Source organism: Nyctereutes procyonoides, unplaced genomic scaffold (assembly GCF_905146905.1).
Source record: "Nyctereutes procyonoides isolate TBG_1078 unplaced genomic scaffold, NYPRO_anot_genome, whole genome shotgun sequence".
NCBI classification, from domain to species: Eukaryota; Metazoa; Chordata; class Mammalia; order Carnivora; family Canidae; genus Nyctereutes; species Nyctereutes procyonoides.
Window position 1 is genome coordinate 42,643,275 of NW_026575142.1, and position 20,756 is coordinate 42,664,030.

The 20,756-nt window shown below is 61.1% G+C and overlaps 1 protein-coding gene across 1 annotated transcript; it reads right to left on the minus strand.

The window, feature by feature from the left end:
* Positions 1-73: 73 nt before the first annotated feature.
* On the minus strand, positions 74-19,071 carry SLC6A18 (solute carrier family 6 member 18). The gene is made up of 12 exons (XM_055308110.1): positions 18,859-19,071; positions 14,275-14,415; positions 13,389-13,526; positions 12,674-12,855; positions 11,914-12,024; positions 11,061-11,173; positions 9,929-10,057; positions 8,269-8,425; positions 7,564-7,768; positions 7,055-7,214; positions 5,552-5,714; positions 74-4,485 (listed from the first exon to the last, which is right to left on the minus strand). The coding sequence occupies exons 1-12, from the start codon at positions 19,016-19,018 to the stop codon at positions 4,294-4,296; spliced, it is 1,851 nt and encodes a 616-aa protein (XP_055164085.1). The 5' UTR covers positions 19,019-19,071; the 3' UTR covers positions 74-4,293.
* Between the last annotated feature and the right edge of the window lie 1,685 nt (positions 19,072-20,756).

A 20,756-nucleotide genomic window follows, 5' to 3' on the forward strand; every position in this document is an offset into this window, starting at 1 on the left:
GTCCACACATCATGTATAGGGTCCTGGGGCTGATGGGGATTCCACAGGGCTTCCTGGGGCAGGGGTGAGGAGGTTGGGGGGGTGGTAGTAAAGGGCACCCCTGGAGCAGGTGCAGTATGACATCCACCCCACCTACAGCTGACTCCTACTGTGCTGTGGACCCTGGAAGAGCCTGTGGCCCGGGACACACGGTTCCCTGCTAAGTGCATTTCCCCTCTCCACGTGATCTCCTGGATGGCTCCTTGGAGCGGATGGTGGAGTAATGATACAGGGGGTGGGAGGTTGGTGGTAGCCCGCCGCCCCATGTCTAGCCCTGGCCCTTCCCTCTGGGCTGTTAGGCTCCTGCTCCTGTACTCTGGACCTGGGCAGATGGAAGTGCATGTCCATCTGTCCGCTTTGACTCCTGGGGATGGCCCTGTCCCTCTGCCATCCACATCCTGACCGTTGTAGGATTCATTCATTCATTCACATACTGTCATGTCTGTTTAGCTGAGCTCCGAGGCCCTGCTCATGCAGTGCAGACGCGTTGCCCAGCAGCGCCTCAGCCTGGGAGCAGGGGTTGTGGGGATGGACTCTAGGCAGAGCTGTTTGAGCAGGTCCCCAGGGGCGAGCTCTGCAAAGGATCCTGCTTGTGCACCTGGGAGCCTTCCAGGTGGGGGGACAGTAGGAGGGGCCACAGGAAGGGCCATGTTTGGGTGTGGTACTCTGCTCAGGACCATGTGTCAGGGCCTTGGGGTGGGGGCAACCAGTGACCCCACAAGTTGTGGCAAGAAGGGGGTCAGCCCACAGCAGCAGGGTAGCTCAGATGGAACTTATGGGAGAGGTGGGGTTCTCAGGGGCGCTGGGGGATGAGGTGCTGGTTATCAGCCTGAGCTGTCCCTGGGGGCTTGAGCTACGCAGGTGCTCCCCCACATCTCTGGTTTGGCAAATCTGGGGAGGGGCCTGGGTTTGCCCTTGTAGGGAGTTCCAAAATGATGCTGGGGGGCAGGGGCACCCATGCTGAGAACTGCTGCAGGGAAGATGGGCAGCTTCAGTGGTGGCTTCACAGTCAGGGTTAGGAGTTTGGAGGTGGGTAGACGACATCATTGTGGGGTCATGTCTGAAGCCACCAGGGAAGTGGCCTGAGCTCATGGAGGGACCTGTTTGAAAGTGAAGGGTCAGGAGCCCTGCCAGGGCCTGACCTAACAGGCCACTTCAGCCACACAGCCCCTGTGAGGTGCTCCGAGACAGAATGTGCTTTCTCAGGACAAGTGAGCTATTCCCTGGCTCCATCTCGGTTGAGGATGAGCCCACGTGTGGGAGATGCTCATGTGTCCTTCCAGACCACCGGGGGGAGGAGGGCTGCAGTGTGCCAGGGAGGGGGTGCTACGCAGGGTGCTGGACTGACGTCCTTGAACAGATGGAAAGAGCTGCAAGGATTGCCCAGAGAGCAGAAGGGAGCAGCCCAAACAGGGTGTATGTAGCCTGTGAAGAAAGGGGCTGCCAGGGAGCCGCCTCTCAGCCCTGTCCCCTGTTACAGCGGGAAGGCCCATAGCCAAGCAGTTGCCAAGGCTTCCTTCCAGGACGTCCCTGATGGGGCCACATGACATGGTGGGATGCCATCAAGTGTACCTTGGATGGGGTTGGTGCTAACGTAGCCCAAATTTTCCAGGCATACATGCATCTGCTGTCGGGGTTTATGGATATTGCCCTGTTTACTGCTGCTTCTGTGCGGAGCGTCCCAGTGACTGAGCTGACGATCGCTTTATGGCAGACCCAAGTCCACGGTCATAAATGCACCGGAGATGAGCAGTGCAGAATGGGGCCCCACCCAACCCGCACGCTGAGCTGGCCATGCTAGTGGCCACAGCATCATAAACGGAGGGAGGGCTGACCTGCCCTGGTGGGGAAGACAATGCATGGGGACACCGCCGGGACCCCACACCAGGCACCTGAGCTGACCCACCGCTGGCCCGCCTCTGCTCACACACCCCAGGGGCCTGATTCTGGCATTTCTATCACAGACCAGACCCTAGAGGTTCTCCACAAGCTCCAGAGTCCTGATTCTCTGATAGAGGCATTCTGTTGGCATTTTACTCTGGATCACCTGTTCTTACACCTGTTAAAGCCTTGAGGAGACCTATTGGTTAGGCTCAATTCACTAACAACTCTTCCTGGTTTATCTCTTTCTAAAACCAGTGTGTGTCCTGCCAAACTCCAGGTGAATTTGAAAATAAGATGTTTAAAGCAAAAGATAAAACCTAGTTTCCTGGCCTTCCCTAGATCCAAGCTGCATGTTACAAAGGCTCATTGACTGGTATATCCTGGACTGTGTAGGCGGCAGAGTTCAAGATGAGTGTTCAAGATGGAGTTCAGGTTCAAGAGGAGGCATAGCTGGTGCCCCCAGGACCTCCCAGAGTGCTGAGCAGTTACTCCCTGCCACCCCCCCCCCAGCCCCAGGTCCTCACCTGCCACATCCCCAGGCTGGTGCTTGGCACCTGGACACTGTAAAGGGCTTCCCAAACTTGGGTGGACTCAGAACCACCCAGGCTCTTGGGAAGTGGAATAAGGACCCCCACCAAAGACACACACATTCTAATCCCAGAACCTGTGAGTATTACCTGACATGGCAGAGGGGAATTATGGGATTATGGGTGCAGGTGGCTCATCAGTTGACCCCAAGATGGGGAGAGCATCCTGAGTTATCCAGGTATACCCAGGGTGATCACAGGGTGAAGAGGGGGTGGCAGAGAGGCATGGGGGAGAAAGACTCAGTGGTCTTGCTGGTTTTTCGATGGAGGAAGGGGCCACAAGCCATGGGTCACAGCACAGGAGGCAAAGTACAGGACTCACTACCCATGGGGCCCAGGGCACACTTTGGAGGGCACTTGGCTGACTCCGCTCCTCTTAGGGGGGCAGCAGTGCAGGTGCATCTGTGTACTTGGCTCAGGGCTGCCTGTGACGAGGGCAGCCCAACATGCTCACCTGGACCGGGATATTTGGTCACTGGGGTTCTTCAGCACCCTGGACAGTGCTCGCCCCGCTCGGGATGGTTCCCTGTCTCGGGTCTTCCTGAGGTTTGATCCACGGTCTCAGGGGGTGGGTGGGACAAGTCAGAAGCACACCCGTGTATCAGGGCCCAGCCGGCGACTCAGCGTTCCTGAGTCACAGTGTTGTCAGATGAGGGAGAGAGGATGGAGGAGAGCTGGGAGGAGAGGAAGGGAGGGAAGTAGGGGGAGAGGAGATGGTTGGGTACATGGACGGATGGATGGATGGACAGATGATGGATGGATAGAGGGGAGAGGGAGGAGGAGATGGATGGATACATGGATGAATGGACATAAGGATGGATGGATGGATGGATGGATGGATGGATGAGGAGGGAGGGAGGGCTGCGCAGGAGGGCAGGTGGAGGGGTGAGTGCGCTGGAGCTGGATGAGGAAGCACCTCCCACTGAGGCTGCAGCGGGGCATAGTATGGAGTGAGGTCAATGCTCCTTTGGAGACCTTCGGAGCCTGAATGATAATCAGCCTTTTTGTAACTTCTAGACCCACATTTGAGGCTCTGAGAGAATGTCTGAAGAACAAAGGGCTGTGTTGCTCAGAAATAAGGTCAGGAGAGTGGCCGGCGCCCTGACGTGGGCTGCGGCTCCAGCCAGACCTTGTGCTCATGTAGGGAAGACCTGTCCTGGGCTAGGAGTGGCCAGGCCACGGGCTTGGTCAGGACGCCCTGCACACTGGGTTGCCTGGGCCTGGGCATGGACGCAGACCCGTGTCCCTGCTACCCGAGAGGTCCTGTCAGTATGGGTCACTACAGACCCTGCCCATGACCTGAGCACTCCAGGCGCAGAAAGGGACTTCCCTTCCAGCTCATCAAGGGGATAGCCTCCACTTTTCCTTGGAGATCGCCCTTCAGATCCCCTCAACCCTTGTGTGCCAGGCCCCCAGCTGCAAAGGGCATGGATGGGAGCCTCCTCGGAGGCCACTCTGCTGGCCTGCTTGGCCACTGGGCCTGCTTGCCCTCTGCCCTTAGATGGGTTCACTGAGTGCAGCATCTGGCCACCCAGACAGCATCATGTAGCACCCCAGGCTGCGGGGCGCCAGGAGCTGAACACCAGGCTCTCCCGCTCTGGAGAGACCGCGCAAACTGTGGTGATGGAGCTGGGCCGTGCTATGAGCCAGGTCTGGGGGGTGCAGCGACGTGGGGAAGCAGCAACCACGGTCCTTGGGGTCTGGGCAAGTGTGTAATGGGGTCTGGCTGTTGGTGGGCAAGCGGCACACAGGCTGGCCCTCCCTGCCACCCCCGGCCCAGCCCTCAGGAGGCCCCTCCATCCTGCAGATTTGGGCGTCTGTCCTGCCAGGTGTCCTTCTGCTTCCGTCTGTGCTTGGCGAGCAGCTGGACAAGGGCAACACCTGGAACCCACAGTGCAGGCAAGAAGCACAGGAGGACGCAGGTGGCCTGCACCCAGCCTGGGTAGGACTTCTCCTGCCGTGAGGGGAACCGTGCCTGTAGGGACACGAGGCCTCAGGTGAGCATCTGGGGAAGAACATGGTGAGGCTGAGCCTCGGCCACGGTGACTGAGTGGTGTGGGCCTGCCTCCCCCTGCCTCTGCCTGAAGCAAAGCAGCAGGGCTCGTTCACTGCAGGGTGGGCAGTGGAAGAGGCTTGTCCCGGGGCAGCGAGGACACCTCACCCTGAAGTTTCAGGTTCGGGGCTGAGCCTCTCTAGGGTTGGGGCTGTGAGGTGTGGGCCCAGGGCCCGGGGTATGGTGTTCTGCCAAGAGCCTCCCAGCACCTGGAGGGGCTGCTCGACCTTGGGGTGGCCTTGTCCTGACCTGCTGGATGTGGTTGGGCTCTGTGCCCTGCTCCCTTTTCTCTGAGAGAGGGTTACACCACCTACCCGACTTCAGGCACTTCTTTTGAGACCAATGTGAGGAACTAGTGTGTGAATCGATAGGACAATATTCATGAAAACTCTTGAGAAATATGGCATGTTCATCCTTTGCCTGCCCCTGGCGATGGGAGCCAGTCCCTTTGCTCAGCAGAACTTGGAACAGAATTCCCTCCACGCTCCCGAGGAGGGGTAGTGGCACGTATGAGGTTCTGAGGGGCCAGGTGGGGTGGTAGGTGCGCTGGGCCCACGCAGCTTAGAGCACGGCCAGTGGACAAAGGCTGTCACCATAGAGCGGCCTCTGCTCCCTTTCTTCCGACCAGGCTCAGTGGTGGGTCAGCAACATGCACCCTACATACCTTCCTTCAACTCAGACCAGGAGTGGGCACTTGTAGTTCAGCCGCACAGGCCATGGGAAGTCTGGCTCAAGGCCATGTCCCTATATGAGCTGCTCCAGAGACCTGGAAACTGCTGTGGTCCTCCTGCCACTGACTGAGGCCTTGCCCCAGGTCCCGGCCAGAGTTGGCTTCGGTGCCCCCAGGGGACACTGGGGGTCTGGCAGCCTTGGGTCTCACAGCAAAGGCAGCCTGCAAGGTCACTTGGGACGTCATCTGGACCCTGGGCAGCACAGGAAAGGGCCAGGTCAGGCCCAAGGTGGCCCCCCACTCCCTCAGAGGACCTACGTATTGGGTGTTCCAGGCCCTGTAGCTCAGCGGCGTCCAGACCAGAACGGCAATGTAGGCCACGAAAATGGTCAGCAACAGCAGTGGGCTGACAACCTTCCACGTCACCCGCCAGTAGAGGCTAGGTCGCCTCCCGGTCATGCACACTATGTCGTCACTGAACCTGCCACAGAAACACAGGGCTCAGGCTCTCCCACCTGCCCACTTAGCCAGCGGCCTTCATCCAGTGTCACCAAGAGAGGGCCCCCAGGGCTGGCCCTCACCGCCACTCTGGCCTTTGTTCCCACCCCTTTCTGAGTGGCTGCCGTTGGGGAGAGTGCTCCCAGGTCCCCTGGTCGGTATGTGGGAAAGGCCCCAGCGAGCGGGTCATCCAGCTGGGGAAGAGGGCTGGGCAGGAGGGGCTCCCAGGGGTTCCCAGCCTCTGCAGACCCCAGGAGGGAGGCCAGCCCTACCCTGTACAAGATGCCCCAGGAAGGCCCTATGGGTTTCCCTGAGGGAGGCTCCAGCTGCTGTGTGAGAGTGGGGACAGGGGAGCCCCCAAGGCCCCACTTGTGGGAGAGAAGGAGATGTCAGGCCCAGGACCAGACAGGGCTCTGGGACAGGGATGAAGATGATCCAGGACATGCAGTGGCCATGGCTGACACCCTGGGAGTGGGCAGGAGGACAGGACCCTCCTCACAGCCCCTCCGTCAGCTCCTCATGTGTCTTCTCCTGATGCCCTGTGGCTGGTTGTGCCCAGGGCTGTTTCTCTGCACGTTGCTGGGCTAGTCCGCACCATCTGGCTGCCCCCATGCTGCCTCTCCAGGTGAGCAGCATCCCACCTTGGGACAAGCCCTCTGGCCCCAGGCCCACAGCACAGCAGTCAATGCCTGGCATTCGGAGCCTCCCAGGGCCCCCAGGGAATACGGGCAGAGGTCACAACTTCTAGGACCATCTGAGCAGGGCTGTAGGGCTCTGCTGCTCAGGAGTAGCAGGTGTTTGACAGGTGAGACTGTTAGGTGTGAGTGCAAGGGTGACAAGTAGGAGTGACAGGTGTGAGCACAGGTGTTACAGATATGAGTGTCAGGTGTGAGTGACAGGTGAAGGCAAGTGTGAGTGACAGGTGAGAGCAGGTGTGACTGCAGATGTGAGTGACAGGTGTGACAGGTGGGGTGCAGAGTCCAGGTGTGCAGTGGGTCAGAGTCAGGCAGGGACGGGCAGGGCCAGTGCTGGGCCTTTTCAGAGGCTGCTGGGACAGGGTCAAGGTGGGTGGGCCCCCCCGATGCCCCAGTGTCCACTTCTCCTGGGACTTGGGGAATCCACCCTGTGAACTGGAGATAGGCCATCGTACTGCCCATCCCCACAGGCAGGGGGCCCGGGCAGCTGCCCTGAGTCTGGGGAGGGGCTCTGATGGCCACGTGCCATCTCGTGCTGCCAGGAGAGTGGCTGCCCGACACACGTGCACCGCAGTCTTGGGGGTGCTGGGAGCAGAGGGCCGGGGACCTGGGGGCGGTGCACACTCACTGTTGCAGCCCGTAAACATAAGCGACCCCGACCACCTCAAGGAAGGCAAAGATGATGAGGTTGAGAGGGGCGGCATAGTTGTCAAACACCTCGAGCCAGTAGTTTCCCGACTGCAGCGTGAAGCAGATCGCCGAGAGGAAGCATAGCAAGCAGGCCAGCCCTGGAGGAACAGTGCCGCCCCGTCGCCGAGCTGGCCCCCCCGCTTCTCAGGCCTTCCCTGCCCGGTGCACCTGCCCGGTCGGCTCTCCCCACCACGGCCCAGCCCTGTGTCCAGAAGCAGGAAGACGTGCAGGAGGAGACTTGGCGTCAGGGAGCAGTGCTGGCAGTGACCCCTGCTCTGCCCCTGCGTGGCCCCTGGGTCTCCCAGGATGGCCCTCGAGGGATGTTGAGTGGGCGCAGAGCCCCTGGGACCAGCCCCGAGGGGTGGTCAGACCCAGCCCTCCTCGGGGGCTCCGGTGGACAGGGGGCCAGGAGGCAGTGGGACAGGGAGTGGCCTGGGGTCCACTCACCTGTCAGGACCTCCTTGGGGATGGATCTGTGCGTAAGCCCCATGTCCAGGAGTGGCGTAATGATGCTCTCCATGTTCCCAAACATCGAGGACAGGCCCAAGGTGAACAGCATCCCGAAGAACAGCACGGCCCACCCGGGGGCCCCCGGCATGTGGAGGATGGCCTCCGTGAAGATGATGAAGGCCAGGCCCGTGCCTGAGGCGCTCTGCAACACACATGTGCCAGCATGCCCCATGCTATGACACAGTGACTAGCTCACCCCAGGGCCGGGTGGCAGCCCTGCCTGTTTTGGCTACACAGCAAGCCACAGCGGCACCTCCAAGCAAAAGGAACCTCTTCCCTTTTGCTGCTGCGTGGCCAGCAGGTGACCATATTCCTGGGGGGTAGGGCTTAGGTGCATCAGCCCATATCCTTGGGGCCACCACCTGGCCTGGCCACAGCTCAGCTCTGTGACCCATACACTACCCCCAACCCCAGTCCCGTGCACAGGTGACACCTGGTCTCCCGGGCCAGCCTGACCCCCAGCCTCCTGGGCAGGGCACTGTGGGACACATTGCATTTGAGGCCACAGGTTTTCTAGAAGCTCGGCCAAGCTGAGGCTAAGGGTGGGCCTAGAGGCATCGTTCACGGCTCCCAGGCCAGCCTGGGCCAGGTCCGTGGAGGAGATTCGCAGCTGCTGGGAGCAGGGCCAGGCCCCCTGGGTACCTTATCCAGAAAGTCTTCCAGGTGGCAAGCCTCCAGATGGAGCCTGGCCACCCTCTCGGGCTGGGAGGCATTCAGGTGCGTGAGGACGGCTGCGTAGTCGTCCCTGGAGATGCTCTGGTCGGGGAAATCGAACGCATTGATGAGGTGGAGGATGTTTCTGCAGAGACAGGCCAGTGCCCGCTAGGCTGGGTGCCCCGCACCCCAGAGACTCCCAGCAGGACAGCAGGGCCCTCAGGAGGGATGGGCAGCTGCGGGGACAGAAGGGACCCCGCCTGGAGGGGCGGCCCCTGAGGCCCACAGTGGGCAGTGGGCCCCGGCCTCCTTGACTGCGCACCGGCAGTGCCCTGGGAGGGTTTTGGGCAGATCAGCCGCACCAGGTCCCCATCTGCCTGCCACCGCCCTCAGATGCTCACTGGTTCGAGTGCGGCCCAAACACACGCCCAAGGGCGTTCCCGAGCTTGTTACTTTGCCTACTTGCTGAAATAGATTTGTAACCTTGAAATCAATACTTGTGGTGCTTCTGGCGTGGTCAGCGGCCTGCCCCGGGTTGGTGGGCAACACTCAGCCCTCCGGATTCACCTCCTCCTGTCACAGGGACCCTCACAGTCTGTTCAGGCCACGGTGTTTGCAGATCTGTGCTGTTTGCAGGTGATTTGCTGCTTAAATGTGCCTCGAGTACTGCGCTGATGTGCCCTGGGTCCTGCGCGTGAGGCAGCCGGGCCCAAACTCCCGGGGACGACGCAGCAGAAGCACCTCACGTAGGCCTGGGTTGCTGCTGTCGCCGTGAGCACAGACTTGCTCACAAGGCTCAGTGGCCACAGCTGGGCGCTGCCCCTGCTGCTCCCTAGCGGGCATCTCACAGTTCACCATGTGGGTGCTGCAGCCTCTCGGGAACATTCCAGCGGGTGCACTTGCCCCGGGGCCCAAGCTCAGGCTGTTCTGTGCAGCCGCTCCACTGCCCCTCCACCCTCTGCACGACTCAAACGTGCTCACAGCAGGTGTCACTGGGGCCGTTCAACACCAACACGACAGGGGGCCGGTCGTTCTACGGGGGCTTCCCTGGGCCCCAGGCCCTCCGGCAGCATCATAGGGGGTGAGCCTGCGCATGTCTGTTGGGGCCGCCTGGCAAACCACCTCGGACAGGCTATTTGCGGGCCAGAATTGACAGCCTTAGCAGTGCCGCACCACTGACACCATCCCCATGGCCTCCGAGCCCCAGGCTGTCGTGGCAGGTGACTACGGCTGAAAACCTTAGAGCAAACGGACACTCATCCTCCTGACTCTGGGGCCAGAGGTCCACGGTGCAGTGTGGGCAGGGCCACGCTCCCATGAGCTCTGCAGGGGATGGTGCTTCCCGCCACTGGGCTCGTGGCCGCGTCCTTCCAACCTCTGCCTCATCCAAGGCCTCCCTCATGGGTCTCCCGCAAGGACACGAGCCACTGGATTGGGCCACTCATCAACAGGACCTCCTCTTAACCAGCAGCGACCAGAGACATCCCCACCCCCAGCCGACACCAGGTCACATTTGGGCTGCAGGTGGACATGAACTTCTGGACACTCCACCGCATGCCCCTCAGGAAATAAAAGGTGGTTTGTGGGCATCGTCTGGAGGCCATGCACTGTGGACAGCTCGCCCTCAGGCCCCAGGCACCGTGCTCACCTGTCCAGGCAACGCCCATGGTCGTTGGCTGCCTTGAATCCCAAGACGGAGAACACGGCGATGGAGGCATAGAGGGAGGTCATGCTGTTGACCAGGGCGATGGTCACTGCGTCCTTCTCACAGTTGTTCCTGGAAAACACATGCATAGCGCCTCTGTGCTTAGGGCTGCCTCCATGCCCCCTTCTGGGACACCCCGCCCTACACACGAGCCCCACACCCAAGACCCCCAGCACCAGCGCTGCTCCCAGTAGTCTCAGGATGGCCTTGGATCCCCTTCCACAGTCCCCTCCCCACTGACTCCTCCCTGACCACCTCTCCCTGACCATCCCTCCCCGTTGATCTCTCCCTGACCATCCCTCCCCGCTGACCTCTCCCTGACCACCCCTCCCCACTGACACCCTCCTTGCCCTGCCAGCTGGGAGACTGCGGGTGGTCAGCCTCCACCCCTGCCTGGACACAGGCAGCAGGGGCGTAGGGCATCATGGAGCCTACAGTAAACTTTGCTGAGATGATCTGCAAGCTACTTGGAGTGGGCTGAGGTGGTCACTTGGTTGCAGTCGTGTGGAGCATCCTGGGCCCACCCCCCACACCCCACCCCTGCATGTCTGAGGGGGATAAGTTCTGACCACTGCATAGGGTCACGTTTGTTCAGATGGTCCCAGAGCTTGCAGCTGCCTGGTTGGTGACAGGTGGTGCTTTATGCCTGAGACTCCTGGGGCTCCCACAGCAGGTGTGAGCCCCATGTCCATCTTAAGGGACCAGGGAGCCTGAAACACCCTGTATTTCTGCTTTTATGACCCCGTGCATGACACACATGGCCTGCTGGTCGGTGTCAGCCTCCGGTGATGGCTTGGTTCCTGGCATTATCTGTGCTCTCCCACTCCAGATCAGGCTGGGAGCTGTCTTGGGGTCCCTCCCCACAGCCTTGGGGAGATGATGGAGTCATTGGTAGGATCCCTACAATCTGTTCCTGTCACAAGTTCACAGCCAATCACTCTGCTGCACACAGGACATGACGGTGCAAGTGCTTTGTGCTTCTCCCAGGAGCATCTCCCAGGAGTGTCTCCCAGGAGCTTCAGGCGGGAGGCTCAGCACCTCAGTTGGAAGGAACTACCCCAAGCCTTGTCCCTACCTGGGTGGGTTATAACTTGCAAAAGCAATGTGTCCTCCGAAGGCCAGGGACAGTGAGAAGAATATCTGCGTGGCTGCGTCCAGCCACACTCGGGGGTTCTGGAGAATCTGCACCTGGAAGGACGCACAATCCTGTTGTGCAGCAGATGACCACATGCACCGTGGAGCCCACAGCTCCAGAACATTCCCAAAGCTTCCTTCGGGACGATGCTCAGTTGGGGGTATGAACAGCTTGGAAGCACCGTCGGAAGAGCAGATCACACGGCAAGTGTGGTCTTGCTGTTCTGTGACGCATCAAACCCACGGCTCCCATCCACGCGGGACACTCAGGGTGACTGACCCCTCGGGGCTGAGAAATGGGTCTGAGCAGCTTGACTCGGGTGTGTTTATTCTGCTTCATTCATATCCACTGGCTCTGAGTGACCTGAAAGGTCTCATGTGGTGGGACACAGTGCCTGGTGTCTGTGGCTGGGGATGGCCCCAGGCAGACCCACCTGGACACCCAGTGCCCCCTTCCTCCTGCTGGGTGCCCTGGAAGCTCCCAGGGGGTGCTAGGGTCCTAGAGAGAGTGGTAGGGTCCAGGAAGGGTGTGAGCTCCAGTGGGTGGGCCCTGGGTCCTGTGGCTCCTCTCCTGGTGGGCTGCATGTTACAAACCGAGTCCCCCTCTGACCCTGGCCTCCTGCCTGAGACCCATGCCACCTCCTCCCTGCCCTCACCCGCACACGGCCTCTGGTGGGGCCTGGCTTCTGTCTCACGGCCATTCCCATGGCTGGGGATGGAGCAAGCTGGCCTGGGCTGTGGCTCTGACTCATGTTTTCCCTGGTGCCTGGAGCCTGGACTTCAAACCAACTTACATCTGGCGTGAACAAGTAGATTAACCCTTCGACCGCCCCGGGCAGGGTGAGTCCTCTGATAAGGAAAATTGTCAGGACCAGGTACGGGAACAGGGCTGTGAAATAAATTGCCTTTAAAAGAGACCAAATTGTTAGACTTTTCACTGGTATATGCTCCGTTTAAAACCTTAAAGAGGCAGGTGTGCTCTGAACACCTCAGCGGCCAGCGACCTGTCACCCATGTGGGATTCCAGCTGAGCAGGGGTGCAGGGCACCAAGAACTGAGGGGGCTCCAGTCAGGCTCTGAGGGTCTGGGGCTCGGGGGACGATCACAAGCAGATTCATGTATGCCTTTGTGTTTGTGTGGTGGGTGCTGACCATCCCAGGCCAGTGGGCCTCCCTCGTACCCACACGCATGCTCCCTAGGAACAGAGGGGACCCATAGGAAACAGAGACAGGATGGCAGACTGAGCCTGGATTAGTAGTCACACTAAACGTAAATGGTCTAAACAGTTACACAAGAGCAGGGACTGCCAGCATGGATAGAAAAGTTCCTTGTAGAAGAAAGACAGTTTACACAAAGAGACCCAAACACGTTAAAAGAAAAAGAACAGAGAAAATCTCCCCGTTGGCATCTGAGCAGAGCGTCGTCAGGCAGAGGTACCCATCTCTGCAGAGTGCATGATCTTCATGCCTGTGCCCTCCCAGCAGAGCCTCTGACCTTGGTCACCAACACTGAGCTGGAGGGAGCCGGGCAGTGGGGTCTGCCCAAGGGTCTCACCTTCCCCGTGGATTCAATGCCTCTGATGACACACAGGTACACAACTGCCCAGGATGCGGCTAAGCAGGCCAGCAGCCGCCCCTGGATGGAGCCGCTGTCGCTAATGTCAGCTGTGATGTTCAGCGTCTGCCGGTACCAGAAGTAGCTCACGGTACTGCTGGCCTGGCACTCGGCCTCAAACCCTAGAACCAGGAGGGTCCCATCAGGGGCTCTATGGGGCTCAGTCCTGGGTGTGGGCTCTGCGGACCTCCACCAGGAGTGCCACCTGTGGCTGACCTGGCCCAGGGATGCCGCCCGAGTGCCAGGCACAGCAGGTGGGACCCATGCCTGCCGCCGTCCAGGGTGTGCAGCTGGGGCAGGAGGGCCAATGAGGAGAGCGTCCAGGCCCAGACCTGCCCCTGGGTGGCCTCCTTCAGAATGTGCCCAGCTCAACTTAGTATCAGCAGAGGTGGGAGGGGAAGGAGGCTTAACACAGTTGTATGAGCCAGTGCCAAATATAGCTATTTCGTGTGCTGTGAGGACCTCCTTGGCTGAAGCCTGAGGCAGGGGCACACGTGCACACAGCTGGGCTGGGGGCACACATGGTGTCAGGGCCTGTACCCATCAGTGCTCAGAAATGGTGGGGTAAGGAGGACAGGGTTTCAGGGGTGATGTGTGGGGGAGCCCGTCAGGGCCCACAGGGGGCAGGATACCCAGCCTCCCGCCCGAGCACTACCTGTGCGGTTGACGTCCAGTGGACAGGAGCTCCAGGGGAGCGGGGACTGGAAAGAGTTGAGGAAATACCACAGCACCCACGTCAGGACAGTGTTGTAGTACAAGCTGACCAGGAAGGACACGGTGACACAGCCCAGCCCTATGGAGAGGTACGGCTGGTGCACGGAGCTCCAGACACTCAGCAGCCTGCCCCCCTACTCGCCCTCACCCCCGAGACCTCCTGCTCTCCCTCCCCATCACCCCCAGGCCCCCCTCCCCCCACCCCCTCACTCCCAGGCCTCCCCCTCCCGCCCCACCACAGGCCTGCATCAGGCCACAAGCACCGAAGGAGACGCATTGTTTTCACTGCCACGTGGCACTGTCCTCAGCTGGGCTGGGTCTGCCGCTCCACCGGCTTCCTGGAGGACCTTGTACTCACCACCTTGCGGCTCACTGCTCGGACCCCCTCCCTGCAGCACCACCTCATGGCACTGCAGCCGTCAGGCTGACCTGATTCTCAAGCTCCCAGGACGTGTGGTCTCAGTGCCCGGGGGACAAACACCCAGGTGAACTGGGACAGCTTGCCACTCCGTGGAGTGGGCCTGCTGCCTCCTCCTGCACCCTGAGCCCACCCCACGCAGCACCCAGCACCCAGGTCCCTCCTGGGGCTTCGGGGGAACTGCACAGGGCCTCCTAGAGGACGTGTGCTCAGAGCTCGGCCACAGTTAGCTCCCACAGGGGTGCTGCCACGCGTATCTCCCTGCACTGCTACATCCCAGCCCCGCTTCAGCAGATCCGAAGCCACCACAGGTGTGCTGGCGTAATGAGCTAACAGGCAGCACACACGTGACCTGCAGACCTCTACCCTCCCCACAGCTCTGGGCAGGGGTCAGAGGGAGGCAGCCTACCCACTCCACCCAGGTAGGGCGAGATGGCCGTCCACACCCCGATGCTGCCTCTCCGCAGGCGCTGGCCGATGGCCAGCTCGACGTAGAAGAGCGGGATTCCCTCGAAGACCAGGGCGATGAGGTAGGGAATAAGGAAGGCCCCTGCAGAGACACAGTGGTCAGCAGATGGTCACCGACTGCCTCGTGAGGCCTTGGCTGGGGGAGTGGTGCCCTCGGCTGCCCTGAGAGGGGGACACGAGCCTGCACATCCAGTGTCTGGTCTGTTGCTGTTCAAATCCCACCTTGTGATGCTTCGGTGGCAGGTTTCATGCAACAAAGAACAGCCTTGTTCTGACGGGAGCACCCGAACCCCGGTTACAGGGCCTCCTGTGACATGGGGCTGGTCTCTGCTCCCAGAGGGATGTTGGAGACAGTGACGTTTGAAGTGGTCTCTCGAGTTGTGTGCCTGAGTGGGGGCTGGGACCCATCTCTGTGCCTTGGCGTGAGTGTCCCCTCTGCACCACCGTCTGGGTGCTGGGAGGAGGGCACCCGTAGCCACAGTGCGGTGGGGGGCTCCATGGTCCCTCAAGGGAGCACACATTGACCAGCCTCATGGGCCTGATGGGAGAGCTCAGCCTTCAGCTCAGTGAGCCAGCGGTGGAGGGAGCAGGAGATGAGGCCACAGGTGTGAAGACTGAGGGGCCCAGCCTCTCCTGAAGCCCACAGCCCTTTAGGGGTCCCACTGGATCCCCACGTCCCATGGGACTTGTGGGTGTTTCTCCTACTGCGAGGGAAGGGCATCCTGACCGGCCTCACCCTCCCAGGCCCCATACAATCAGGAGCTGCATCTTTGTCTGGGTAACCGCAGTCCGTGGGCCCGCTGGCCGTTAGGTGCTCCAGGACTGATCCCTGCAGCTGCACGGCATGGCCGGCGAGGCCAGGGAACCGCACTGACCAGCATGAGTGTGGGCCCCTGATGGTGCTCCCAGCATCTCCCGGTGTCTCCTGACTTGGCTGGCACGGCACAGGCCCAGCATCTGGGAGCCAAGCTGCCAGCCTATCTCTGAGTTTTGCATCACCATCTGAGGTTTTGACGCTGAGTTGGGGTAGCCACTCAGCCCACACCAGCTTCTGCAAGGGACTCCAGGGTTTGGGGCAAAACAGTGCCTGTTGGTGTCTTCTAGGCGGTGGCAAAACCACAAAATGAGAGAACAATGTGGAATTCTGGGAGACTCGGCCTCAGTGGGTGCACCTGACACCCCCGGGACGACCAGGGGCCTGTGAGCAGGGGCTTGGAGCTGGGGGGCGGATATAGCCCGGACCACTTCAGGGCACTCCTGGGAGGGAGATGGGTCATTCACAGGCCAGGGGTCCAGGGCCCAAGTGTAGGAGGCCTCCTAGCCTGCCCTTCCCACACCCTTCCCACACTGTGTCATCGATCCTCTGCAGGTGCATGGACTCCCAGCCTCCCTTGGACCTCGGGCACACACCTGTGGCAGGGTGAGGACCGGCCTGGGGGTGGGTGCCTGCCTGTCAGGCAGGGGTTCTGGGTCCTGGGTACTTGACCCACTGTCTGGAACAGGCATGCAGGCTCCAGGTCGGACCCACGGATCCCCTGCACTGTGGGGAGGGTCACAGCCTGCAGGACAGGGCAGGAGCCCAGGCAGGGCCCCAGGGGCTGGCTGAGGTCAGTGTGGCAGGGAGCACCCGGAGAGGCAGTCCAGAGGAGGAGAGGGGGGGTTTCTCTGTCACCGAGCTGGTGTGGCCGAACCTGTCACTCCTCGAGGCCAAGAGAAGGGGAAGCAGCCCTGCGGTTACAAACAGAAGCCACATGGTCCAGAGCGTCGGCCGCTGCGTGTTAGGTGCATTTTAGCCCTAGCCTCAAAGCGTGTGGACCATGACCCGGGTAAAAACCAAGCCAGTTTGGAGGAGGGCCACTGGTTGCGGGAGGACCCAGGCACGTGATTAGAGGTGGGACTGTGAGCCCCACGCGGCCCCTGGGCTGGGGAGAGGCCGGAGGCTGCATTTCTCCCAGGCTGGTGATGCCACGAGCTGTGCGTCCAGGATGGAAGCTCCGCAGGAGCCATGAGCACGCAGGAGGGCAGAGTGGCTCCCACGGCCGCCCCTGGCTGCCCTGGAGCTGTATATTCTTTATGACGCCAGGTCCCGGTGCCTATGCAGGCTCTTCACTGTGAGCCGTGCTAGGAAGTGTCTGAGCCTGAGGAGTGGAGTAGGCATCCAGGGAAACACTTCTCGACACTGGGTCCTGCCATCGGGGCAGCAGGAGGGCCAGCCTTCACCTACGGGGTTGGCACGCTCAGATGGAACATGCGTTGGGCTCGGGGGGATGGCTCAGGGTGGGCAAAACCCTCCCGCATGCAGTGTCAGACGCCGAGAAGAGTTCCTTCTGGCCCTGCCCTCAGCCCGACTATGGGGCAGGGGTGCAGATCGTGGCGCGCATGCCCACGCGGTGGATCTGTGAGTACCCTGTGCTCCGCTGGCCCCAGGCTGCGGGAGGCCGTGTTCAGGGTCCCGACCACTGAGAAGATGCCAAGGACAAGAAGCCCGGTCTGACAGGGTCGGCTGCACACCTGGTGCTGCTGAGAATCAGCGAGATGGTCCTGGAGCCCAAAAGAGGACAGAGAGCAACCAGCCGTCTCTGCGGGTGGGGCGACCCGGAGTTGCCAGGGTGGCCGCGCCTCCCAGATGATCTAGACACCCCACACGAAGCCTGCAAAGCCCCGGGAGTCTCCCGTGGAGATCAACAGCCTGGCTGTGACGTCCGTGTGGCAGCTGCGGCCAATGCAGAACGACACAGCTGACGAGTGAGAGGCCCCACCCCGCCGGCCGTCTGGATTCGCGGTCAGACCACAGTAACGGCATCCACGTGCCTTTCCCTGCACGAATCCGCTGCGTCCATGGGGCCCACGGACACCGAGGTCAGAACATGGCAGTGCAGGCGTCAGGGGCCACTTACGGGTGCCCCACCTGCCCTGCCGTGGACGCGGGCAGGAACCTCGACCCCGCAGGTGCTGGAGGCCCTGGGGTCCACGCCCCCGACCGCAGGCGCTGACGGCTCACCTGAAGCCGCAGCAGACCCCCTGAAGGGCCGCCTGAGTGTTTCCCAGCTCTGACACGGTGGTGCCTTTTAAGTCTCATTCCTTAAGAGTCGAATAATCACTAGGGAGGCAGGAAGTAGTCACCCTCAGGGGTCCCGAGTTGGTGCAGAATAAAGATGCGGTGGGTTATCTGCTTGTTGCTTGCATCCTCTTATCAAAACGGTCGGTCATGGGCAGTGAGACCAAAAGTCATTTTCACGCGTGAGGAGGTGCTTGTCTAGGACAAGTGTAAGTTCTGAAACTTGAGTATTTATGACGTTGCACTAAGGCTCTCACACCCAGAAATAGGGCCTACAAGAAGAGTTTAAACAGCAGGGCCCGCAAAGCCCTGAGCGCAGGCGTGCCGGGTTGACCCTGGCCCCCAGGGCCCTCGGGCAGGCAGCGCCCACACACGGCCCACGGCGACAAGGGTTCCGGAATGGTCGGTCCCAGGAAGATCCCAGCAAGTCACAGTGCTGAGCAGTGGCCACCCGGTTCTGGTCAGTGCGGCGTTTACTGACCTGGAGTGACCACCGGCATGGGGGTCACTGCTTCGCCCCCAGACGTGCCTCTCCTGATGCCTGGGGCAGCACGGGGAGCGATCTGGGTCTTCTGTCCGGTGCCTGGGGTGTGGTGTGCCTCGGAGACTCTCGTTCTCAGGTGACCACAGCCCATGGTGCCCGCCCAGCCCCTGGCCCGAGTGGCTCTGATGCCTCTAGGGCAGCAGTTCCAAGACACATTTCTCCTCCAACTCCTCAAGATTGGGAAAACAACAGTAAACTTTCAAGAAGCAGTGTTGTTGCAAACAGGGAGGCTGCACCTTCCAGTGCTCTCGCCTGGTCTGCTCCACAGTGGTCGGGCTACATGTCCCCGAAGTCCCCAGCCCGTGTTCCCCCAATGCAGCCTGACCACTGCCCACATGCCACTGCCAGGAGGGCCACTGCATGCCCTTGAAGGGGGAGGACGGCTCCCCTTCAGAGAAGGTGGCGGGCAGCTCACACACCTACAGGCTTCCTTTTCTGACCAGTTCCCAGTGGGGCCGCACCACCGCCCCCAAAGGAAACCGTATGCACATTCCAGCCAGAGGCCTGGTGGATGCAGGAAGACTGCCCCTGGGACTTTCAGGGGGCCCTCAAGTCTCATGGGTACAGAGAGGCTAGAAGGCAAGTTGACCTGACAGGGAGACCCCATGGGACCCACGGGTCAACCCCAGAAAAGGACCAACCCAGCCCAGGGGACGTCCCGTGGGGCAGCGGGTGATGGGCAGGCAGGCTTGCTGGCACCACCACGGACTCTTGTGAAGGGACACTGGGGAGCAGGTGGCCCGGCCTGTGTGCCCTGCAAACCTAAAGTGAGCGGAGTCCAAGTGCAGTTTGGAAAGTCCCCTGAGCCCCAGAAGGCCGGGATGCCCCCGGCCTGGACTTCAAGTGGACAGGGGCCTGGGCCAAGGAGAATCGGTGTGTCCCCCGGATGCCAACCCGTGCCCCAGCCCGTGGCGACAGCTCACCTCCCCCGTAGGTCTGGCAGAGGTACGGGAACCTCCAGATGTTGCCCAGGCCCACGGCAAACCCGATGCAGCTCAGAAGGTACTGCAGCTTGTTGTCCCACTTGGGCCTCTCTGACCCGCCACCGTCGCCCAGGGGCTCCGGCCCCACAGTGCACGCCATGCCTGTGACTCGCTCCTGCCTGGGCTCCAGGGACCCTCCGGGACCTTCGCTGAGGTTTGGGAGCCCCGAGTGGTCCCCCTTCCGTGTACGTTGTCGTTATTTAAAGGAAAACCAGTGGAGCCAGTTAATTGGTAACCCAGACCAGGCTCTTGCTGGAACGCGGGCGGTCGCTTCCTGACCCCACACCCTCCGGGCCTGCACCTCCTTTCGTGCCCGAGGCAGACGGCCACCCCCTTGAGATCCTTGTGCAGCGAGGACTTCCTGTTCCCTGTCGGGGATGCACCAGGACACCCCAGACCGGGGCGCATTGAGTTGTTTTATCAAAAACATTGACTTTCTCATCAACCTTTTGATTCTGAGACAGTTGTAGACTCACTCGTGGTCGTGAGGAACGTCCTGAGCCTGAACCCACGTATCCTCTCCCCATGTCCCCCGGTGGTGGCCTCTCGCACACATCTTGTCCATGTCACAGCTGCGGTGTTGATGTGGACAGGTCAGTTTGACACATGTCCATCACGGGGAGGATCCCCCATCCCCTTATGGCCACACCCACCCCTCCTGCACCCCTGCCCGCCTGCCATCAGTTTCCGTTGCTGCCGTTTCGTCATGTCTGGAATGTGAGAGAAGCAGAGTCCCCATTGTGTGACCTTGGGTGGGCCTGCTTCTCTTGGCGTCCTCCAGGGACCTGTCCGGGGTGCCGAGCCCCAGCTGTGCAGGCGCACTGTGTGTCACCATGCACACAAGAGTGGCAAGGCCGTGTCCTCGTGCTCACGTGGGATGAGTGTCCAGGGAGGGGTCTGTGTGGTGTGATGCGCTGTGTTCATTTCTAAGCGACATTTGTTTCTCAGACGTTGAGTGTAAACCTTCTGGCTGGTGGCATATGTCCCTCTTCTGGGGATGTCCATGCACACTGCAGGAGCTCCACTCAGTCCTGCATCCCCAGGCCTCCGTGGTGGCCACACCTGGCCCAGGCCCCCGCCAATACCCATTATCTGCAGGGACACAGCTTAGGGGGAAGGGTGGGGGGCCTGTGTTCCAGAGGGGCTCCTGGTGGGGCAGGAGGCAGGGGCAGGGGTAGGGGTGGGAGGGGCTTCTTCTTTTCCTCCCAGTACCCACTGGCACCCTCTGGCAGCAGGTAGACAGCAAGAGACCCTTGGCCACAGGGGAGGGTTGGACTCAGCCAGGCCAGAGGATGTGTGCATGTCCCCTCCGCGTGGGGTCCTCCTTCGGTGGGTTGGAGCATGATGGACTGATGAGTGGACTCAGCCTGGGCCACCCAGGGGGCCTCCTGTACCTGTTGACGCCCAGGGGATGCTTCCAGGACAGCCTGGGGCCCCGGATGTGAAATTCCGACTTCCCGGGATGCTGGTCTTACACAGGCCTAAACACATGGGTCCCAGACACGGGGGCCCTGGTAGACACACCTCCAGTGATTCTTTCTTGGGTGAGACAGGAATGTGACAAACAGAGGGCAGGGGTGCAGCCCCCAGACCAGCAGACCTGACCTCACCAGGGCACACAGCCGAAGCCCAAGGCCCACCCACCGCCTGCTTGTCGTGGAGCCTCAGGCCACGCCCAGGGCTCCTTGGACATAGCAACCTCATGTCATGACTTCTGCAGAGGGAACCCCCCTCCCCCCGACCAGAGCAACAGTCCCACACTGCCCTGAGCGACGAGGGCCCTGCTGTTCACGCGTCCCTCTGCATTTAGACAACATTTAGGCCAAGCCTATGAAACA